Source organism: Trachemys scripta, chromosome 8, assembly GCF_013100865.1.
Source record: "Trachemys scripta elegans isolate TJP31775 chromosome 8, CAS_Tse_1.0, whole genome shotgun sequence".
Lineage (NCBI taxonomy): Eukaryota > Metazoa > Chordata > Testudines > Emydidae > Trachemys > Trachemys scripta.
Window position 1 is genome coordinate 107,446,585 of NC_048305.1, and position 24,521 is coordinate 107,471,105.

The 24,521-nt window shown below is 46.7% G+C and overlaps 1 protein-coding gene across 16 annotated transcripts in view; it reads right to left on the bottom strand.

The window, feature by feature from the left end:
• Window positions 1–24,521, bottom strand: part of ST3GAL3 (ST3 beta-galactoside alpha-2,3-sialyltransferase 3) — a 383,098-nt gene that overhangs the window by 97,731 nt on the left and 260,846 nt on the right. For 15 of the 16 annotated variants that reach the window (XR_004646912.1, XR_004646911.1, XR_004646913.1 and 12 more), the window contains 2 exons: window positions 19,641–19,736; window positions 16,921–17,107 (listed from right to left, as the gene is read on the bottom strand). Coding sequence is in view for 13 of the 16 variants with exons in the window: in XM_034779913.1 (XP_034635804.1) it covers window positions 16,921–17,107; window positions 19,641–19,736 (283 nt within the window). In the remaining 3 variants the exon portion in view is untranslated. Of the gene's footprint in view, window positions 1–14,664; window positions 15,190–16,920; window positions 17,108–19,640; window positions 19,737–24,521 lie in introns of those variants that run through there. The other variant, XM_034779917.1, reaches the window with a different exon arrangement.

A 24,521-nucleotide genomic window follows, 5' to 3' on the forward strand; every position in this document is an offset into this window, starting at 1 on the left:
TTTGTATAGTTAGCAGTTAGGTTGACACGGTGTTAGTGTAGACACGGTGTTAATTATGACGTCTGTTACTGGCCTCCAGGAGCTGTCCCACACTTACAGCCCTGTAACTGAGCTGCTGTAGCGTTGAGTGAAGCCACATCTCCATCGACGGGGGAACATCTCCCGTTATCATGGATACTCTCTTCCTAAGAGGTGGCAGCACTGCCAACAGGAGAAGGGCTCCCGTCAACACAGCACAGTCTGCACCAGGGGCTAGGTCAGTATAACTGTGTTGCTCAGGGGTGTGGATTTCCCACTCTCCTAAGCAATGTAGTTTTACCAGCATAAGCTGGGAATGTAGACCAAGCCTAAAGCAATTAGCTGGCAGTGTCACTGATAATGCCTGAAGGCGAGCGTGAGGAAGTGAAAAAGCCACAGAAAGAAAGATGTGGCAGTCACAAGACCCTGCAGCACCCCGGTTTGCACTGTTCACTGAGAACCTCCTGGCTCTCCCCACTCAGGTAGGGATGAGGCTATTCAATCCTCATCTCTGCACAAATACGCACTTTCACACTGACACAAGAACAGACAAGAGTGTTACAATACCACCTGTGGAGGCTCTGAAAAGGTAACTGGATTAGATCTGGACAGTGCATTCCCACTGGGGAATTACAATCTTTCCAGGTCACGTTGCATATCTGAGGAGCATAAGTAGGTACCAAGGCCTAGAAAATGCTATTCTATAAATGGGAAAATGAAATAAAACGCATCACCTGCACTAAACAGCTCAGCAATGAGAACAGGGGAGGGAGGTGCAGTGGGTCAGGTCTGAGGGGCAGGGGCTGTACTGTTAGAACTACCCGGGGAGACCCGGGCTGGAAGAGCAGGGGAGCTGAACCTGGGCCTCATGTTCATAAGCACTAAAATTCAGCTAATCAACGGGAAGGGGAAGTTCAAAAGAAACTAACAAATCCCCACCAGGTGCAGGCCCACAGCACCGCCCGAAAGCTGCAGCAAACATTTACAGAGGAATTCTAGGACTCCTACTCAGTTCAGTAGGGCAGCACTAGCCTGTTCTGGAATTAGAGCTGGGAACGCTTTCCCACAGGAATGACGCAGGGCCTAGTCTACACTAGCAGCGCTACAGCAGCCAGGTGAAAACTCTCCAGTCCGCATGATCAACCCACCTCCCTGAGCGGCCGTAGCTATGTCAGCGGGAGAAGCTCTCCTCCCGACATAGCACTGTCTATGCTGCTTGGTGTAACTACGTCAGCGTTACTTACCTGTCAGTGTAACATCCATCACTCAGGGGGTGGCCTATTCACACCCTGGAGTGACACAAGTTGTACCGACATAACCTACAGTGTAGACAAGCCCTCAGTGACTGATTTTCTCGCCCCACTACTTTCTTGTTTAAGGAGCAGGGAGGGGCAGTGCTGGACACTAAGGGAGTTACACCTGCACAGCTATCGCAGAGTCATTAGCCCACTGTAGCTATGCCAGTCAATTTCCCTTGGGGACAAGCTCTTAGAAAACGGTCTCTCATTGCGGAGACTGGGGCGGGATGTTCTGGAAGTTCGAAGCACTGGCTGATCCCACAGAACTTGATGGTAAAATTCCCAGTGACAGTGGCGTGCTCCCACTAAGCACTTCTGAAATCCAGCCCCAGATTCCAGCGCTTGCTGTGTATGTCTCGGCCTCTTTGGCTTTTGTTCATTTCTGCTACAGTTTCCTCTTGAAATAAATTCATAGATTATAAAGAAGGGACCACTGTGCTCATACAGCCTGACCTCCTGCCTAACAAGGCCCACAGGACTTCCCTGAATTGATTGCTGTTTGAACTAGAGCACATCACTTAGAAAACATCCAATCTTGTTTTAAAAACTTCCAGTGATGAACAGTCCACCAGGATCCTTGGCAAACTGTTCCAGAGGTTAAGGACCCTCGCTGGTAAAAATGTGAGTCTTATTTCCAGTCTGAATCTGTCTAGCTTCAGCTCCCAGCCATTGGATTGCGTTAGATCTTTGCTAAATTGAAGAGGCCTCTATTGTCAAATTTCTCTTCCCACCACGGCACCTCCTGTAGACAGTGATCACATCACTTCTTAACCTTCTTGTTAAACTGACCAGATTGAACCCGTGTCTTTTACTACAGGGCATTTCCTCCCCCCCCCCCAATCCATTAATCATTCTTGGGGCTCTTCTCAGAACTCGCCCTAGTGTTCCACATCAAGAATTCATTGTTCTAACGCTTCACCATATTCCCCTGCAAGAGTTTCCCACCCAACACCCTCAGGGGACTGATGGCTGAGAAACAAGGGGTGATTCTAGTGAAGAGAATTCTTGATAAGCCACACCAAATCCACACTGACCTTTAACCTCTTTGCCACCTTCGCCTTCACCCCTCCTCTCTCTGCTTAGTGAAGAACTCTGCCTAGGGGATTCCACAGCAAGACCAACCCCAGTGAGATGGAGAAGAAGACACGGGGCAGAGTCAGGAAAACCAAAGTCTCTCTCAGGCTTTTTCTGCAACCTAGACCCGTGGTTCTCAACCAGGGGTCCGGAGCCCCCTGGGCAGCCGTGAGCAGGTTTCAGGAGGGCTGCCAAGCAGGGCCAGTATCAGACTCACTACAGCCCAGGGCACAAAGCTGAATCCTGCTGCATGGGGCTGAAGCCCGGGGCCCTGAGCCCCGCCATTTCGGGCTGAAGCTGAAGCATGGTCAATGTAGCTTCACGGGGGCCCCTGCAGCGTGGGGCTCTGGGCAACTGCCCTGCTTGCTACCCCCCAATGCTGGTCCTGGCTTTTATATGCAGAAAAACAGTTCTTGTGGCACAGGTGGGCCGTGGTGTTTTTATAGCATGTTGGGGGGGCCTCAGAAAGAAGGTTGAGAACCCCACCCTAGTCAAGTATCTATCATCTCTGTGCCTATGCGTCTCCATTGTATAGGGGGCTAATAATGCTTCACCCCATTGGTCTGAGCCTGATTCATTAATCTCTGCTAAGTGTGTGGAGATCCTTGGATGGAAAGCACTGGGGAAGGGCAGAGTATTATTTCCAAGCAGTAGTCTCAGGCTTTTGAGTTCAAGCAGATTAAATATATGGACTATTTTATGTATGATCTGACCAGTACCCTCAGCGAGCAGAGGACCACATCAAGAACAAGCAAGACCACATCTTCTAGATAAAGACTTTGCAGTGCAGGACGCTGCTCTGACAACGGGCAGCGACTTCAGTAGTGCTGGGAGGCGAAAGGTGAGCTGTGAGGAGGGTGTGGCGTGGTTGTATTGAGCACGAGTTCCGTTTTTACAACACCCATGATTGCTTGTGCATTCCTGTGGCTGACATTGGGACATTTCTGCCCTGCATACACATAAACATACATTGTGAACACGTGGAAAACTAAACAAACAACCCCCTGACTTTCAGGCTTTGTTTAATCTGTGCGGATTTGTGAGCATTCCTTCTGACAGCAGAGCGTTTCTAGCTGAGCTGAGCTGGGTGAAAAATGAAAGTTCCTGTGGTGCGACCCTCCTCTCCTGGCTTGCCTGCTCGCTTCCAGTTAGCTGCACACGGGCAGTGCGAGGTGCACGCCTGCCTCTGCGAGTCAGGAGGCCCAGTCCAGCGCTCAGTTCCATCAGCGTAAATCCCCAGTAACACCATTGGTTTTAACATGTCTCTCTGGCGTTACAATGGTGCAGGCCAGAGCAGAACGTAGTCCACAGTGTGAGGACAGGACACTGCAGGAAAGATTATTGGGGAGAAACTGGACAACAAGATGACACCCTTAAGGCTACCTGCAAAACACTCTTCGTTTGAACGTTATTCCGATTGTTCCTGTATCCCACAGGTAAGGGGAGAAGTGTCATTTTTGAAAGATGGCCTAATTATTTTGTCTGAAGACATGGCTATGCTATTTCCCCATGCTAATTTCCCCCCCTACTGTTACTCGCACCTTCTTGTCAACTGTTGGAAATGGGCCATCCTGATTATCACTACAAACGTTTCTTTACAAGTAAAAAATTAGCATGGGGAAATAGTTTTTACTTTACAAGTAAAAACTATTTCCCCATGCTAACTTTTTCCCCCTACCGTTACTCACACCTTCCTGTCAACTGTTGGAAATGGGCCATCCTGATTATCACTACAAAAGTTTTTTTCTCCTGCTGATAATAGCCCACCTTCATCTCGTTATAGTTGGTATGGCAACACCCATTTTTTCATGTTCTCTGTGTATATATATCTTCCTACTGTATTTTCCACTGAATGCATCCGATGAAGTGGGTTTTAGCCTATGAAAACTTATGCCCAAATAAATGTGTTAGTCTCTAAGGTGACACAAGTACTCCTGTTCTTTTCGTGGATACAGACTAACACGGCTACCACTCTGAAACCTGTCACAGATGAGGAATTCAAGACTCATGTTCTAAAGCCGGCAGGACACTTCCCTTTCTCAGAGGAGAAAACACCTCCCTCCCAGGGAGAAGCCAGCAGCACTGGGAGCAGCCAGGCAGATAAATGAAGATGGGGCATATGGCTACCTCAGCATTTATTACACAAACTGGAGATGTAGATCAAATTCCTGTCCTGGAGCTTTCGGTCTTCTGAGGCAGGGCAAGCCCTACAAACTGCTCCGACAGCCCTAACTCTACAAGTAACCTGTGAAGCCCGCCAAGGAACACATGTATTTCAGGCATAAATCATCCAATCTGTACTCCTTTCTGAATTAACATCTGTCGTCATGACATCGTTCTGAATGACTGAAATCTGGATTGTATTCATCACCACACGTCTCGGATAAATATTTCTTGTTCAGACTTTTTTTGGTGTACAGAAAGCAAACGCAGATAGCAAAACCCCTGGAGCTGAGTAAGGGAGTCTCTTTTCAGACTGAAATATACCACAGGCACTGGCAAAATGCAAATAAAATAATAACATTTCCCAGGAAACATGAATTACGAAATAAAATCTAAGACTCTTCCTCGTCTCTGACTCCTTTCCCTGCCCAGGGGCAACAGTCACAGATGACAGCCTCCCTGGCGCATGAAACACAACCCCCAACAAATAAGCCCCCTCCCAGAGTGGGACGAGCCACAGGCCAGACCAATGGGCTGCTGAAGCACTGCACAGTATTATGGCTCAGGGATGCTCTCTTTAGGGGAAATCTGTACAATTTCTTTTATATTGTGGCTCCGTCTCTACAAGGATCCCATGGAGGCCCCATCACTTAGGACAGCAGCTCTTAGCCTTTCCAGATGAGTGGACCCCTTTCAGGAGTCTGATTTGTCTTGCGTACCCCAAGTTTCACCTCACTTAAAAACTACTTGCTTACAAAATCAGACATAAAAATATACAAGTGTCACAGCACACTATTACTAGAAAATTGCGTACTTTCTCATTTTTACCAAATAATTATAAAATAAATCAACTGGAATATAACTATTTTACTTAAATTTCAGTGTATAGTACATAGAGCAGTATAAACAACTCATTGTCTGTATGACATTTTAGTTTGAACCGACTTCGCTAGTGCTTTTTATGTAGTCTGTTGTAAAACTAGGCAACTATCTGGATGAGTTGACGTACCCCCGGAAGACCTCTGCATACCCCAGGGGTACACGTACCCTTGGTTGAGAACCACTGCCTTAGGACATTTAATAGATTCTAAGGCCAAAAGGGACCGTTATGACCATCTAGTTTGACCTCCTGAAAAGCATCTAACCCAGTGATTTCCCCACCGAGCCCATAACTGATCAATCCCTCCCATCCCATAATATGAGAATGTGTCACCTGATTAAGTTAACAGCAGGTGAATTAAGAACAAAGGGTAAAAACACTTTCTAAGTGGGAATCATGGCTGAAAAGGACAGACAGACAACTACTCAGACTGAATTATAAAAAGAACCTTGAGTGATAAGGGCTCAGGGAAACTTCATGCCTCAGGACTCGTGGTCCTGAATCTCTTCCCCAGGTGCAATACAGCTGCTGTCCAGGTTCACTATAATTTTCTTCATCTGCCTTTAAAACCTTAGGGTTTGTACATACACTACCGCTTATGTCGCTATAACTTATGTTGCTCCAGGGTGTGAACAGGTCATCCCCCGAGTGACATTAGTCACACCGACCTAACGGCTGGTGTGGACAGCACTAGGTCAGTGGGAGAGCTCTCCCCCATCGGCATAAAGCATTTTCACCAGATGCGCTATAGCTGCATGAGTGCAGCCACGCTGCTGTAGCGCCCCCCAGATTTGAAAGGTGAGTTGCGGAGTGTGTTTTCTTTGGTTCACTTTTAACTTTTCAGCTGCCCTGAGTCCGGCACTGCAGTACTTTGAGACAGGGACTGGCGGGTTCTCTTTCACTGTTGCTCCTGGAAGTGCTTCCAAATCCTCTGGGTGGAAATGACCTTCTGTAGCTTGCTGCGCTCCTGGAAATACCACAACCTGAAGAGGGTTTTGCTGACCGAGGCATGTTGCACGCCTCCTTGTGCATACAAGCTGTCTTAGTCACCAGCAATGCCTTCCCAGTGCACTCCCCTAAGGACACAGTTTGCGATGGGGTTTTCAGGGGAAAGGTTCTTGCTTATGAAAGAAACAGGCACAACCTCTAAGTACATTTCTCAAATCAACCACCTCCCCTCAACACCACCACATCCCGGAGCCCAGGGCCTGTCCTCTCCCATTGCACAGTTACACCAGACCAGGTGGATGTACTGTGGGGTGTAACACCACACGTGGACTTGTTCGGAGTCCTGTAGCCTCCCATGCCTGCTCTTCACATTGGAGACTGTCATCAACAACGGGGGAGGAGTCTACCTATACACAGTTCCAATAACACTCCACCACAACTTGAATGTAAAAGCTACTTTCCAAACTCCAGCTTCTTGTGTTGGACAAACTGGTCCCATGTCAGAATAGCTTTTGGCCTCTGCCTACCAGGGCTTTATCCCAAAGCCCAGCTTCACTCAAGAGAGACCTTTTGAAAAACTCTGCTCATTGCAGCACACAGGAATTTTTTAAATTTAAAAATCGGTTTCAGGGCAGAGCCGGAGAGCTTGGAAAGCACAGTAACTGCGGAGAGATTCCAGGACTTGATTACCCAGCTCAGGAAGCTGCAGCAATTACTTTAGTGTCGTCTTTGAAATTCAGAGGGAACGACAGGGTCCAGCTCCAGTGTTCTAAGTCCAACGAGTAGCTGAACAGCACCCCCACCTGGCTGTGCGTCACCAGGCCTGGGCCTCGCTAGTAAATCAATGCTACAGGGTGGCTGCAGTGACGGCTTTGCTCTCTCCCACTGAGCATCTGGATGTCTATTCAGAGGGAGAGACATATTACTTGTTTGCTTTACAATCTGAATGAGAACAAAGGTAACAGGCAGCAAGTGGGAGACAGCAAAGGAGCGGAAAAGCAGGCGTAGAGAGAAGACAGCAATTGCACACACTCGATAATGGACGTGCACTAGTGGAGAGCAGACAGCAGCACGGCAAGAGGGTGCCCGCCCAGGGCTGTTGGGCTCCAATGACAGCAAAGGCTATGCCTAGGCACAGAACGGTTCAGCCTTTGTTCAGCCCGCCACCTCACATACCTGCACTCCCCACTCCCTGACTCTGCAGGGCACAGGAGAGAAAGGAGCAGTGTGCAGAAGGTGTGTCCAAAGAAACAAACTGAGACTTAGAGTTGAAGCCAATACTACCAGTAAAGGAAAAACAAGGGGAATACCCACCTTCAAGCAGCACTCCATCCAAAGGCCACACAAACAGATGGGGGGCTATTCCAGACCAGGTGAGGGAGCTAGCAGAGAATGCCCTCCCACCAACACCCCCTCTACACTGAGGGAACAATGCTGATCTCAACTGTGGCACTAGGGGATCCCGCATGGGACCCAGGTATGCCATGACATAACCAATACTAACCAGAGCCAAGAGCGGCTCCTCTGTACTGCGCCACTCAGTGGCTGGTTTGCAGTTGACACGAGAATCACATCACCAATCCCAGGTGGCACCAGTCAGCATTTCAGGAAGCTATTCACCAGGAGTGCTATGGCCTGAAAGTGGGACCTTGCACTCTCACCTGGGACAATGCAGCTGCACAGACACTGCTCCATTTCCAAAGAGACCTCTTGGAACAGCAACATTTAGTCTTCACCTCTGACTGTCCCTGACAAGCTGACTGGTGTGAATCTCTGGACTTTGCTTCTCTGCTCTTGGACTCACTTTCCATCCCTCTAATGAAGCAGTTTCCTCTTCAGTGCACGGCAGGGAAAATCTTTTAATCCTACAGAATCAGCGGCTGCTTTGGCCCAACTAGGTGGTTTTTCTGGCTTTTCCCAGAGATGCGAGATAGCGTACAATGGAGGCTCCCAAACAAACCCTATCAGTCAGAGATCAGAAACTGGCAAGGTAGTGAGGAGCAGCCAAGTTATCAGTCAGCCCCAGCAAGCAGGTAATATGGCAGGGCCACCAAACGAGGGAAGAAGGGAACCTCCAGAAAAAGCGCTCAGATATTCTATTTTCTTGTAGCACTGAGGGGTCCAGCTTTGGTGTGGCATGATAAATCCAGCCAGGGAGCCATGCACTTACCAACTCGATATTCAGCTAGGATCACAACAGCCTACTGACTAAACACACAAACGTGGCTCGGAAGTAGAAATCTCAGAGTATTTATTTCAAGTGAAAAGAAAACCAAAGTTCTCTTCCACTGCTGGTCCCCAAAGTCCTCAGCACCAAGACATGGCAGGAGGGGAAACTTTCCACTTCAAAGGAGGGAGATGCATTTGAATGTCCCTCATCCAGGAGCAATACTCAGAGATCAACCTTCTTGAATCCCTACAGGTGACAGGCAGTAGATGCACTTTAGGATTAGACGGGGCAGAGTCTATGCCCTGCCTGCTGTTGCGGTGCTGATACTTGCTGGAGAACAGCTGCACCTGGCTCCCTCTCCCTCTTGTCATTGCACAGTGCAGCGTGCCAGACAGACATGCCTCTACAATGGGCAAACACCTGAACTTGGCCTCACTTGCAAGCAGGCTCACTCACCTCCAGACGTTCACTATCAAAGAATTTCCTGATGCCCCAGGCACTTACTCCACAAGCTGCTCCTTCTCGCGAAGGCTATTCAGGTTGCAGCTGAAAGTGTTCGCATGGTTATTACTACAAGAGAAGGAAGTCTGGAAGCTGCCAATTTCCAGTGAAACCTTTGCCCTCACTTGGCTTCTTTACCACCATGAGCCAAATGTTCAGGGAAGAGAGCCCTACTCAGCCTGTTAATGTTGATTTGCAGTAAGTCTTAGAACCCTGGGGAAGTTCCTGAGGACTGGAATGAAAGCTCATGTTATTCCAATACTTACAAAGGGTAAATGGGATGAGCGGAGTAATTACAGGTCTGTCAGTCTGACATTGATCCCAGGCAAGATAACGGAGCAGCATACACAGGACTCGGTTAATAAAGAATGAAAGGAGGGTAACAATTAATATCAACATGGGTTTATGGAAAATAGATCCTCTCAAACTAATCTGGTATCTTTTTTTGATGAGATGACAAGATCTGTTGATAATGGTAACAGTGTTGATGTAATAGACTTTTGTGAGACATTTCAGTTGGGACCACACAACATTTTGATTAAAAAATTAAAATGGTTATAAAATGACCATGGCACACATTAAATGGATTAAAAGCTGGCTGACTGATGGGTCTCAACATTTAATCGTACACAGGGAAATCATCATAAATCAGTGTGTTTCTAGTGGGGTCCTTCAGGGATTGGTTCTTGGCCCTAGGCTATTTAACACTTTTGTCAATGAGCTGGAAGAAAAAGAAATCATCACTGATAAAGTTTGCAGATGACACAAAATTGGGGGAGTGGTAAATAATGAAGAGGACACTGATACAAAGCGATCTGGATTGCTTGGTAAGCTGGGTGCAAGCACACAGTCTGCCTTTTAGTGCAGCTAAATGTAAACGTATACATCTGGGAACAAAGAACGTAGGCCATACATACAGGGTGGGGGACTCTATCCTGGGAAGCAGCGACTTGGAAACAGATTGGGGGACAGGGGGATCGTGGTGGACAATCAGCTGAACATGAGTTGCCAACGTGACACTGTGGCCAAAAGGGCTAATGTGACACTGGGATGCATAAACACGGGAATCTTGAATAGGAACAGAGAGGCCATTTTACCTCTGTCTTTGTCATTGGTGCATCCACTGCTGGAATCCTGTACCCATTTCTGGTGTCCACAATTCAAGACAGATGTTAATAAATTGAAGAGGGTTCAGAGAAGAGCCACGAGACTGATTAAAGGATTAGAAAACCTGCCTTCTAGTGACAGACTCAAGGAGCTCCATCTATTTAGCTTAATGAAAAGCAGCATAAGGAGTAATTTGATCACAGTCCATAAAAAGAACAGGAGTACTTGTGGCACCTTAGAGACTGACAAATTTATTAGAGCATAAGCTTTCGTGGGCTACAGCCCAATTCTTTGGATGCATATAGAATGGAACATATATTGAGGAGATATATATACACACATACAGAGAGCATGAACAGGTGGGAGTTGTCTTACCAACTCTGAGCGGCCAATTAAGTAAGAGAAAAAAAAGCAACATCACTTGCCCCATCACCTCAGCCATGCTGAACACCACGCCATCTACAGCCTCAGAAACAACTCTGACATCATAATCAAAAAGGCTGACAAAGGAGGTGCTGTCGTCATCATGAATAAATTGGAATATGACCAAGAGGCTGCTAGACAGCTCTCTAACACCATATTCTACAGGCCATTATCCTCTGATCCCACTGAGGATTACCTAAAGAAACTACACCATCTGCTAAAAAAACTCCCTGACAAAGCACAGGAACAAATCTGTACAGACACATGCCTAGAACCCCGACCAGGGGTATTCTATTTGCTACCCAAGATCCATAAAACTGGAAATCCTGGACGTCCCATCATCTCAGGCATTGGCACCCTAACATCAGGCTTGTCTGGTTATGTGGACTCTCTCCTCAGGCCCTACGCTACCAGCACTCCCAGCTATCTTCGAGACACCACTGACTTACTGAGGAAACTACAATCCATCGGTGATCTTCCAGAAAACACCATCCTGGCCACTATGGACGTAGAAGCCCTCTACACCAATATTCCACACAAAGATGGACTACAAGCTATCAGGAACAGTATCCCTGATAATGTCACAGCTAACCTGGTGGCTGAACTTTGTGACTTTGTCCTCACCCACAACTATTTCACATTTGGGGACAATATATACCTTCAAGTCAGTGGCACTGCTATGGGTACCCGCATGACCCCACAGTATGCCAACATTTTTATGGCCGACTTAGAACAACGCTTCCTTAGCTCTCGTCCCCTAATGCCCCTACTCTACTTGCGCTACATTGATGACATCTTCAGCATCTGGACCCATGGAAAAGAAGCCCTTAAGGAATTCCACCATGATTTCAATAATTTCCATCCCACCATCAACCTCAGCCTGCCCTAGATCAATCCACACAAGCGGTCCATTTCCTGGACTCTACTGTGCTAATAAGCGATGGTCACATAAATACCCCCCTATACCAGAAACCTACTGACCGCTATACTTACCTACATGCCTCCAGCTTCCATCCAGGACACATCACACAATCCATTGTCTACAGCCAAGCTCTAAGATACAACCTCATTTGCTCCAATCCCTCAGACAGAGACAAGCACCTACAAGATCTCTATCAAGCATTCTTAAAACTACAATACCCACCTGCTGAAGTGAAAAAACAGATTGACAGAGCCAGACAAGTACCCAGAAGTCACCTCCTACAAGATAGGCCCAACAAAGAAAATAACAGAACACCATTGGCTGTCACCTTCAGCCCGCAACTAAAACCTCTCCAGCGCATCATCAAAGATCTACAACCTATCCTGAAAGATGATCCCTCACTCTCACAGATCTTGGGAGACAGACTGGTCCTCGCTTACAGACAACCCCCCAACCTGAAGCACATACTCACCAGCAACCACACATCACTGAACAAAAACACTGACCCAGGAACCTATCCTTGCAACAAAGCCCAATGCCAACTCTGCCCACATATCTATTCAAGTGACATCATCATAGGACCTAATCACATCAGCCATACCATCAGAGGCTCGTTCACCTGCACATCTACCAATGTGATATATGCCATCATGTGCCAGCAATGCCCCTCTGCCATGTACATTGGCCAAACCGGACAGTCTCTACGCAAAAGAATTAATGGACACAAATCTGACAACAGGAATCATAATACTCAAAAACCAGTGAGAGAACACTTTAACCTGTCTGGCCATTCAATGACAGACCTGCAGGTGGCTATCTTACAACAGAAAAACTTCAAAAACAGACTCCAACGAGAGACTGCTGAGCTGGAATTGATATGCAAACTAGATACAATCAATTTAGGATTGAATAAGGACTGGGAATGGCTGAGCCATTACAAACATTGAATCTATCTCCCCTTATAAGTATTCTCGCACTTATCATCAAACTGTCTGTACTGGGCTAGCTTGATTATCACTTCAAAAGTTTTTTTTCTCTTACTTAATTGGCCTCTCAGAGTTGGTAAGACAACTCCCACCTGTTCATGCTCTCTGTATGCGTGTATATACATCTCCTCAATATATGTTCCATTCTATATGGATCCGAAGAAGTGGGCTGTAGCCCACGAAAGCTTATGCTCTAATAAATTTGTTAGTCTCTAAAGTTCCACAAGTACTCCTGTTCTTTTTGCGGATACAGACTAACACGGCTGCTACTCTGAAACCAGTCCATAAATAGTTACACAGGGAACAAATATTTGATAATGGGCTCCCCAGGCTAGCATAGGAAAGTCTAACACCATCCAATGGCTGGAAGTTGAAGCTAGACACATTCAGACTGGAAATAAGGTATACATTTTTAACAGTGAGGGTAATTAGCCATTGGAACAATGTATCAAGGGTCATGATGGATTCTCCATCACTAGCATTTTTAAATCAAGACTTGATGTTTTTCTGAAAGATCTGCTCTAGGAATTATTTGGGGGAAGTTCGCTGGCCTGTGCTATACAGGAGGCCAGACTAGGTGATCAAGGTGGTCCCTTCCAGCCTTGAGATGTATTCATATAATGTAATACATACATTATATGAATGTATAAAATGCAGTAACTTGTTTGTCGAAATGATGCACGAAGAACTATCTTTGATTCAGCCCCAACTCCATTTCCTTATATACCTACTTTGCATAAGGGTGCGCATATGCTGGTCTGGTGGTTTCAGGAACTGTTTGCTCTTAACATAGTAGACAATCTTTCATTCTCTGATTTGTTATTCTGTTTGGTTGTTTTTTTTGGCGGACTAGAGTAGGCATGCCACTTGGCCACCTCCAGCCAGAACAACTATCCAACCAACAGTTACTTTTCAGTAACTGGTTCCTGGAGATGTGTGGTCCATATGGATTCTGATGGAATGAGATTCTGGTGTGAGATCAGCATCTTTTGACGAGCACTGTCTGTTGGAACCATGCCTGTGCCCTGGATGCCCTCATCCCCTCTCACTTAAGGGTATAAAAAGTGGAGTGAGCTCAACTACCCCTCAGTCCCTTCACTGAAACAGAATCCGGATGATACAGGCCACTGTAATAGCAGGGAAGGGCGGGTCATGGAATACATACAGTCCGACACCCATTTGGGTAAGCACAGGTTGACCCTTCATCCTGTCAACAAAGGCCAGTAACAGCCTGGGAGAGTTTCTGAAGGGTCTTGACCTAGCCAGGTAGTAGGAGAAGGATCACACAACATCGAGGGTGTGACGTTTAGCTTCCCCTTGGCTAATGTGAGGCTTAGGAAAGAAAACTGGCCGATGGATTTACTTGGTTCAAGTGAAAATTAGAAACAACTCTAAGATCTCACCAAACATTTTTGTTCCAGGAGCCTGAGGCAGGCTCTAAGTGATGTCTTCAGGTGTATCTGGGGTTGACTGAGAGGGTTCAGTAGAGAGTGGACCTTTTCCTGCAGTAGGTAAGCTCTTGCTGCTTTGGAATCGAATACTGCTCCTCTGAACGCTCTGCTCTGAGTAGGAGCGAGCACAGGCACCTCTGCTCACTGAGACCCAGAGCAGCGAAGAGCACTAGAGTTACTTGGCTGGAGCTGTTCATTTGTTCAGGTGACCGCCCCTGAACACACCAGCCGGCGAGGTCTGGGTACAGCGTATCCTTTGTTCCTGCAGGAGGGCTGCCATGGCCCAGCAGGTACTTGGTAAGTACTCTGGGAGCCGTGGAGGGAAGCACTCTGGACTGATAGTGGGACTTCCCCACGAGGAACCTGAGATATTTCCTGTGGACTGGGTGACTAGCTGTATGGAAACTGGCATCTTGCAAGTCGAGAGGCATGAACTGTCCTGAGGATCGACAGTGAGGATTATGAACACTAGAGTTACCATCCTGAACTTGAAACAAAGGGGCTTTGTTGAGACATTAAAGGTCCAGAATGGGGTGCCCCCGCTTTCTTCTCTGGGATCAGGAAATAACGTGAATAAGCCTCCCTGGCCCTGGAACTCCCAGGGCACTCCGAATTGCAGACTGGAGTTTACTTTCTTCCTTAGCCATATCCTGTGAGATTGGTCCCTGAGGAGGGACAGGGAAGGGAGGAACTGGACAGAATACTCCTAGTCTATCACCTCTAGGACCGACTGGTCCGGTGTTTTCGGTTCCAGGTGTCCCAAAACCAAAGAGAGAGTTGCCAAAGAGGCGCAAGGGGATAGGATGGAGCCAATGGTTCTATATGGCTCTTGACCATAGCGTTAAATCTGCTGATAAGAGGTCAACATAGAAGTATGTGGCAGCAGAGGAGCAGGGAGAGGGTCTTCTTCTCAGGTGCTGTCTTTGCCTTGGAGATGCTGATGACCTCTGTTGGCTATAATCGTAAGAGGCAGCCATGGGTGGTAACAAGGATCTGATATGATGGCTGGGCCGGGTCTTCCCTTTATGGCCTGGGGTGGGAAGGGCACGACAGCATCCAGGACACAGGGGTGGCCCCAGACACTGATAGTCAACAGCATCTGATTTCAGGTGCCTGACACCATAAGTGGAATCCATGTGGTCAACCACTTGAAGAAGAGAATATTGTTTCTCTGGCCTCCCCTCCACAGTTCTGAAGATTCTGATCTAAAGTTCCACACAACGTGCTGGCGTCTCTATTCTCAAACAGCTAAAGAAAACATCAGAACATCATGAAATGTGATACAGAGCAGCCTGCTAAGGCAGCACATCAGACAAAATAGCTAAATCCCTCTGTGGAAGGTTGTTCCCACACAGATCCCCCAACTCTCTTCTCAAACTTCTGTGTGTGGTTTCATAGATTTCATAGAGTTTAAGGCCAGAAGGGACCATTAGATCATCTGGTCTGACCTCCTGTATATCACGGGCCATTACATTTCCATGCAGTTACCCCTGTATTGGCCCAATAACTTGTGTTTGGCTACAGCATACTTTCCAGAAAAGCATCAGTCTGGATTTGAAGACATCAAGAGATGGAGAATCCACCACTTCCCGTGGTAGCTTGCTCTAGTGGTTAATCACCCAAACTGTTAAAAATCTGTGCTTTATTTCTAATTTGAATTTTTGTGGCTTCACTTCCAGCCATTGGTTCTTGTTACTTGCCTATGATATCTAGGAGGTCAGGTTAGACGCTGTAACGGTCCCATTTGGCCTTAAACTCTATGAATCTATGAAATAGATTAAAATCAACACTCGCCTTTTCACATAATTTGGGATCAGTATACAATTAAATTCACTGTTTATAACAAGATTCATAAGATTAATAGTGAGACTCATTCAAGGAGCATAAACTCTGGCAAGTCAAGCATTGATGAGTGGTAAGAGTAAATTTAGATCCCATTATTTTGTATGGAAAAATAATCCCAAATATACATACAAAGTGACAGGGTTTAAATTAGCTCTTACCCACTCATGAAAGAGATCTTGGAGTCATCATGGTCAGTTCTCTGAAAACATCTGCTCAATGTGCAATGGCAGTCAAAAAAAGCTAACGATGTTAGGAGCCATTAGGAAAGGGATAGATAATACAACAGAAAATATCACAGTGCCACTGTATAAATCCATGGTACGCCTATTCCTTGAATACTGCATGCAGTTCTGATTGCCCCATCTCAAAAAATATACATTAGAATTGGAGACGGTGCAGAGAAGAGCAACAAAAATTATTAGGGGTATGGAACAGCTTCCATATGAGGAGAGATTAAAAAGACTGGGGCTGTTCAACTAAGGGTGATACAATAGATCTCTGTAAAATCATGACTGGTGTGGAGAAAGTGAATAGGAAAGTGTTATTTACTCCTTCTCATAACACAAGAACCAGGGGTCACTCAATGAAATTACTAGGTGGCAGGTTTAATACAAACATAAGGAAGTATTTTTTACACACAACGCACATGCAACCTGTGAAACTTGTTGCCATGGGATGTTGTGGAGGCCAAAAGGATAACTGGGTTCTGAAAAGAATTAGATAAGTTTATGGAGGACAGGTCCATCAAAGGCTATTAGCTAAGATGGACAGGAATGCAACCCCATGCTCCAGGTTTCCCTAAACCTCCAGCTGCCGAAAGCACCTGGCATTGGCCACTGTCAGAGACAGGATTCTAGGCTAGATGGACTTTTGCTCTGACCCAGTCTGGCTGTTCTTACATTCTTATGGTGTGAGCCCAGATTATACAGGGGCAGCCCGATCCATTGAGCTGGCATTACAAAGCCTATTTCATTAAAAACGGGGTCCCTGGAAGTGACAAACCATTCAGTGAAATGCAGACACCTGGGCAGGGGCAGACAGAAACCGGGCCCAGACCCAAACGCTGTAGGTAAAATCATGACATACTAATAGTGCCCCACCCCATCCACCTAAGCGACGCACACCGAGTCTTACCACTTTCTCCTTGTAAACAATGTATTTGAGCCACTTGAAATCCTGCCACTTGAATCCGGCCAGAACAAAGAAGGAGTCCTTCTCATACTGCTCCAGTTTCTGGATGGCCCCTTCAGGGTACGTGATCCGCAGCGTTGTCTTGCCTCCCACATCCTTCTCAAAGCCCTTCACTGGAGCAGAGTTCAGCCTGCCGGGTGACAAGAGGATAAACTACCAGAGACTCTCATCTACATTCAATTACGGCTAGCGAGGTAGTAGCCATTGGGCAGTGATTTCCTTGACCACGAAACCCAGCACTATGCCTAACCACAGCCATAGCTTATTGTTATCAGTCAGGTTCGTTAGGAAGCAATTCCAGTCAAGGCAATGTAAAACACCGGATTTAAGAAACCAAAAAACAGCTCCAATGATTTAAATCAGGCTAGGGCTTTGGAAAACTAATCTGAAAATTTGTGCTCCTGAAATTTTAGACAAAAGATCATTATGTAGTAAATTATAAATAGTGTTGTTTTAAGAGCAACTACTGCTAAAGTGACTTATCTGAATTTCACAACACTGCTATAGACAACAAACAAAATACTGAAAATGAAGGCCCTGCAAACACTTAAGCAGGTGCATAACTTTACTCGCATGAAGAGTCAAGTCAGTGGGACTATTCATGTGCTTAAAGTGTTACAGCATATGGGGCTTAGTCTGTACTATTAAAACTTTTCTCAGTGACACAAAATATTTGTCACTTTAAAACAAAATTCCTACAGTATTAACAGTACACAGTTATTAAGACTTTCAAGAAATTAAAGTTATTGGGAACTTCTTATACACAGGCCAAAAATTTCAAAATGAAATCACTTGATTTAAGAACTCAAGCCCATACTTTGGCGCGTGAGAGTGGAATTTTCAAAAGCCCCGTCTGACTTCGGTGCACAGTCCCAGTGACTTCAGGCTGCGTTCCCGGTGGAGGAGCAGAGTCTGGTTACATTATTGACTTGGATCCTCCTTCCAGGCTGCCCCACCTACCACTAAGTACCTCCCCTCACTTTCTCTCCCCCTAGGCTTCTGCCCTCTCATTCACAGGGAGCGTCTGCCTCACCTGACCCTTGCTGTTTAAAACCTAAGTCTTATTTCCAGTCTGAATTTGTCTAGCTTCAAATTCCAGCCAGCTAACACAGGGACTGACTTTATTTCATGGATACTCACCCCCTCGATGATGGGGCTCCAAATGCTACCAGAAACCAAACTGCCAATATTATCCCATGGAGGAGCCCCCGGAGGTGCCCAGGCTTTAAAGCCTGCACATAACAGCATGTGGGGATTGCCCCTGTCAGCTGAGTGTCATAGTTCAGACCAGCTCAACTCTTCTTTTCATGGAGCACCAAGTGACGCTAGCCTGGGATCACTAGGGCAAGTCTGCCTTTGTTTTTACCTCAGGAAAACTGGTCCACGCCCTGCTAGGAGTCAATCAGAACCCCACTATGTGACTGGGCCCCTGCATTATCTGCTAGTTGCACCAATGGATTCTCCATATTTCTCTGCCGCAGAGATCCATCCCCTAGCTCCCAGGTCTAGTTCCTGCAAATCCTGCTAATGAAGCCAAGCAGCCCAGAATGAAAGGAGCTCAATGTACAAGAGAAAGGCACCTCTCCTTCCCCGGACTTCCATGGGACCCAAGCTAGCAGGTGGAGACATTTAAGAAGATGTCTGCTCTCACCCGCTCACTCACACAGCTGAGCACCTGGCTTCACTTAACCTTTAAGGTTGCCTTTTCACTTCCTCTCACAGCCCCCTGCCAGCACAGATGCTCAGATACCACCCTCATCATCCCAGGCCACAGACTAGCTTCAGATTTATTGATGTGAGGAGAAGGGTCACGTTGGGTGTGGAAATGACACACTACAGGCAACCTATCCAGTTATTAGCTATAGGAATGGGTTTATTTTTGCCAGACCACTGAACTCCTCATGGAGTTTCTCATTTTTTGAGGGATTTGGGATTTAAATCTAAGTGGGTGGCTTAGTGCAAAGAATTGAAGTCTTTCCTCCTCCTGCTTTCTGAGCAGAGTCGGAGTCCCAGGAGGGGCCCCACGAGAACAGAGATTGGTGCAGCCCAAAGGCCATCACAAAGAATTAAGCACATTCTGCCAGGGGGTGTGAGGTGGAAAAGATTTATCCCACTCTGAGCACTTTTCCCAGTGTCCAGGGCCAGGGAGGGGAGACGTGAACAGCTTTTGCCAAAGACTCTCCTACCTTGGGCAGGACACAGCTCTGCTCCTGCCTAGCTCTGAAGCGGTAGGTCCTGGGCAACGCTGCACATGTGTGTGAGACAGGACCTGGCCTATGGAATCTAACTGGGAGCAGCTCTTTAAAAGCAGCTAATTAGATAGTATTGATGCACACACACTGCGGGCATCATCCAAGAGGTGGCTCTTTGGGAAGAACTTCAGTAAGGAGAGGATAACAGCTTGACTCGTGGAAGGGACAGCATGGGGGCACTTGTGGGATAAGTGAGACAAACGACCTTCCCCATCAGGAGGGCCACGAACATTTAGAATTCAGACAATCTGTACATTCCTGGTTTATTTTACACTTCATTGTAAGCGTCCCTACCAATGGCGATTGTTCCTGGTCCATGTGTGAACAATGGAGGCTGAACCTCTCTACGGTGTATTCGTGCTATACTGAAAACGAATACAAAATATCCAAAATGGGATACCAAGGACTCACCTGACCACAACATCGTAGTCATCAATTTTCAGCCCCAATGACTTATTTGCAAGCACTCCTCCATTTCCCACAATGATACATCGCCGGCAGCTGAGACTGGGGAGGAAACGCAGAGAAAGGCTGCTTGTAACAACATGTTAAAATTCACTATCACACACAGCTGCTTGGAGGCAAGTTTCCGTGCAGCCTGCATCTCTCCAGACATTACAGGAAATCTTTGGCAACGTTCAGAACGAAGGGAAGGAAGGGGAGGGCAGAGCTGCACTCATCCTTAGCTCATCCCATTGTGCCGAGGTGGCAAACTCCTCGGTATTTCACACCCCGTGCAGCATGGTGAGATGGGCTACCAGGGCAGGCAATCTCCTCTCATCATTTCCTCACTCTGCTTGGGTCAAATGAAACTGATTAATTATTTAAACAATTACTCAACCTCCATTTCATAGAATCACAGGATGGGAAGGGACCTCGAGAGGTCGACTAGTCCAGTCCCCTGCACTCGTGGCAGGGCTAACTATCTAGACCATCCCTGACAGATGTGTGTTTAACCTGCTCTTAAAAATCTCCAGTGATGGAGATTCCACAACCTCCCTAGGCAATTTATTCCAGTGTTAACCACCCTGACAGTTAGGAAGTTTTTTCTAATGTCCAACCTAAACCTCCCTTGCTGCAATTTAAGCCCATTGCTTCTTGTCCTATCCTCAGAGGTTATGAAGAACAATTTTTCTCCCTCCTCTTTGTAACAACCTTTTATGTACTTGAAAACTGTTATGTCCCCTCCCAATCTTCTCTTCTCCAGACTAAACAAACCCATTTTTTTCAATCTTCCCTCATAGGTCATGTTTTCTAGACCTTTAATCATTTTTGTTGCTCTTCTTTGGACTTTCTCCAATTTGTCCACATCTTTCCTGAAATGTGGTGCCCAGAACTGGGCACAATACTCCAGTTGAGGCCTAATCAGCGTGGAGGAAAGCAGAAGAATTACTTCTCATGTCTTGCTTACAACACTCCTGCTAATACATCCCAGAATGATGTTCGCTTTTTTTGCAACAGAGTTACACTGTTGACTCGTATTTAGCTTGTGATCCACTCTGACCCCCAGATCCCTTTCCGCAGGACTCCTTCCTAGGCAGTCATTTCCCATTTTGTATGTGTGCAACTGATTGTTGCATAATGAAATAAATGCATAAATAATAAAATGTCCCTTCTCTCCATTATATAGACTACACTAGATGTAAATAATTCAGTCTCTATTCTAGAAATGAATAGCTGTTTGACAGACAGTATCTGATAATGCACAGGATGGGGACATTAAATGGCAGCCTCTCTCCTCACACAGTCATGATGCAGGACTTGATTCAGATTCAGAAAACCTAAGTTCAATTCCTGGCTCTGACACTGGTTTGCTGGCTGACCCTGGGAAAGTCACTTGCCTCCCTGTGCCTCAGGTTCCTGATCTGTAAAATGCGGACAATGATGCTGACCACTCCTTTATAAAGCACTCTAAGATGTACAAATGAAAAGCGCTATGTCAGAGCGGGGTGGTGTTATATTATTTTGCAGGAATACAAGCCATTAAAATGCTCAGCCAAAAATCACCCATCATGCATATGGCAGAAGTACTGTATAAAAAGTAACCACTCATCAGAGACTAATAAGAACCAAACATATATGTAAGAGACCTGCACATTCTTTCATAACCTGTGTCATGTACTTCCGAAAAAATTAAGGGTCAGACTCTGCCTAGACCTTCCCCTTTGGGTTCCCACAGAAGGGGCCACCCACACTCACAGCAGGGAACACAAGGACTTTCAACCTAGTGCTGGTCTCCCTAGAAAGGGTTGGCCCAGTGCAGCTGTCAATGAGGGGAGTGTACACCGGACCTTCTGAAGGGGGAGGGCAGCGGCTGGAGTGAGTTCTTTCCAGAGCCCCCAGAGGAATTCTGGGAGAGCCGGCCAAAATGCTTCCATGGGCTCTCTCTCTTGGGTGTCCTCACCACCCCCGCTCCCCAACACAAGAGGTGCCTTAAAAGCTATAGCACATGGCTGAGATTTTAAAAATATACATCAGTCCAAAGAGAGGACCCAGCGCCAGAGCTAGAACAGGGGAAGGGGGATTAGGTGAGCCAACTTTTGAAACGAATCTAACCAAGAGTTCACTTCGCTGCAACCGCTCCTAACACAACTGTACAGGAAACCCATCCCCTGCCAAGCTTAGCTGTTGTTCATGAAGACTGGGCCTGAAGCGAACGTCCTGGCTTGGGTTAAAGACCTGAGGATTGACCTGCTGACAGGCCTGTTAGGGGGAGACTCACACAGAGTTAACAAATACAGTGCCCAAGGAATACTCAGGAACTGCTTCCAAGCACAGCTAAAAAGATATTAGAGAACTACAGGAACCAGCCTCTCAGCACAACCAAGCTGCGTATTAATGAAAGCCAGAAATCCCGCTATTCCAGCTGTGAACGCTTCTGGCAGGGTCAGTCTCTTTGAACATCTCTAAGCAGCTAATGTGGGGCTGGAACACGGACAGGAAGCCCAATTTAGGGCCACCTTCTCCTTTGAAATAGCCCTAAAAGGAATCAGCCAACCAGCAAGAGCTAAGTCATGGACTAGTGGGGGAGGGCAGATTTTAATGTAATTAGGGTTTTTTTAAATTAAAACCAGCCTTTTGGGGGTCTTTTTGTTTTTTGGTTTGGAGCCATCAGGAATCATCAAGCTGTGCGACACTCAGCATGTGAGATATAAGCTATCTTCCTTACCCACTGCTGCCTTTCCCACTTCCCTCGTGCTGTTTGCATCTAGTCTTAGAATAGGGACATAGGACTGGAGGGGACCTCCTGGGTCGAGTCCAGTCCCCTGCTATATCAGGCAACCCTGTCATATCATCCCTTCCCATTCATAAACTTCTCTAGATCCATCTTAAAACTACAGTAACTCCTCACTTAACGTTGTAGTTATGTTCCTGAAAAATGCGACTTTAAATGAAACGATGTTAAGCGTATCCAATTTCCCTATAGGAATTAATGTAAATGAGGGGGTTAGGTTCCAGTGAAATTTTTTTCACGAGACAAAAGACTCTATATATACACACACACACACACACACACACACACACAGTATAAGTTTTAAACAAATAATTTAATACTGGTACACAGCGATGATGATTGTGAAGCTTGGTTGAAGTGGAGGAGTCAGAGGGTGGGATATTTCCCAGGTAATGCCTTACTGCTAAATGATGAACTAGCAATTGGCTTAGCCCTCAAGGGTTAACTCTCATAGTCTACTGTACAAGGCAGCAGGAAAGGAGGGAGGGCAGACAGAGACCTACACCCTGAGTGTGTGTGTGAGAGAGAGAGATGCGCATTTCTCCTTTAAGTATGAAGAGTGGGGACAGAAGTACACTGCCTTGTTAATTAGATCAGCAAGCTGAGACCGGACTGCAGCTGCAGCTGCCTGGAAGCTCCCTCTGTTGTGTGTCCCCCCCCTGCTCTATTGAAGATGGGGTAAGCGGGGTGCAGGAGCAGGGGGGGGAGGGGGACACCCTGACATTAGCCCCCCCCCTCTTTCTCCCCCTCCACACAGCAAGCAGGAGTCTCGGGGAGCAGCTCCAAGGCAGAGGGCAGGAGCAGCACATGGCAGTGGGGGGAGGGACAGCTGCAATTGCTAGCCTGCTGGGCAGCTGCTGCTCAGGGAACTTAGGGGAGCGGGGAGCTGATGGGGGGCTGTCGGTCCACCCTGGTTCCAAGCCCCCACCAGCTAGCTCCACCGGGCTGCTCTTCCTGCAAGCAGTGGACAAAGCAGGCAGCTGCCAAACAACGTTAGAAGGGAGCATTGCACAACTTTAAACGAGCATGTTCCCCAATTGATCAGCAACGTAACAACGAAACAACCTTAACCAGGATGACTTTAAGTGAGGAGTTACTGTAGTTAGGTTGTTTGCCACCACCCTCCTCCACTACCATAACTGGGAGGCTGCTCCAGCCTTTAGATAACCCCTGCCCCAAATAGCATGCTATGTCTTTGATACAGCACCAAACACAATGGGGTCCTGGCTGGTACTGAGGTGGCTCCCAGAGGCCCCAATAACAGGGAGAGTATAGGGATCTGGCACACCACGAATGGGAAGAAGTGTGGACCAAGGCACTGAAACTGGAGTGGGAGAAGATCCTAAAAGGGCTTTAAAGACTGGCATTGTTGGAAAAGTAAAAGGTGTGATGGACCGTGATACATCACAAGATAAAAGCTGTAGACAAGGGTAGAGCTGTGCAGAGCTTTGATGGGAGGGCCAGAATCTTAAACTGGACATGCTGACCAAGGGAGAGCAAGATGGAGAGATGTGACAAGGGGAATGATATGGTTGGATTAATTGGCGATTAAGATAATTTTGGCCACTGTATTTTGGAGTGACTGGAGAACGCAATATAGATGTCATGAGGGCAGAGAGGATGTGATAGTTACACCAGTCAAGGCAGAAGATTACCCAGGGTATGAACAAGAGCCTTGGACAATGGGACAGAAAGGAAGGGATATATTTTCTAAATGATGCGGAGAAAGCAGTGGCAGGACTTGGTGGTAATAACCAGCACATGAGGCAAGGAGGAGAGGATGTAGTCAATTTGATCCCTGTAGTAAGAAGAGAGCCTGAGACATAAGCCCTTGTATTAGAGGCCTGGTATGAGGCAGGACCTGCTTAAAGAATCTCGCAGGAACAGGGCTGGTATGGTAGAAATTCATATTTCTAAGAAGTGCTAGTTACAGAGTACTTACACAAACACATCCTGATATTAAGTGGTACCAGAACATTCCGATATCAAGGATGGTACAAACACATTCCCCAAGGATAACAGGAACACACTGACCCCTCCTAAAAAAATGTCAAGAG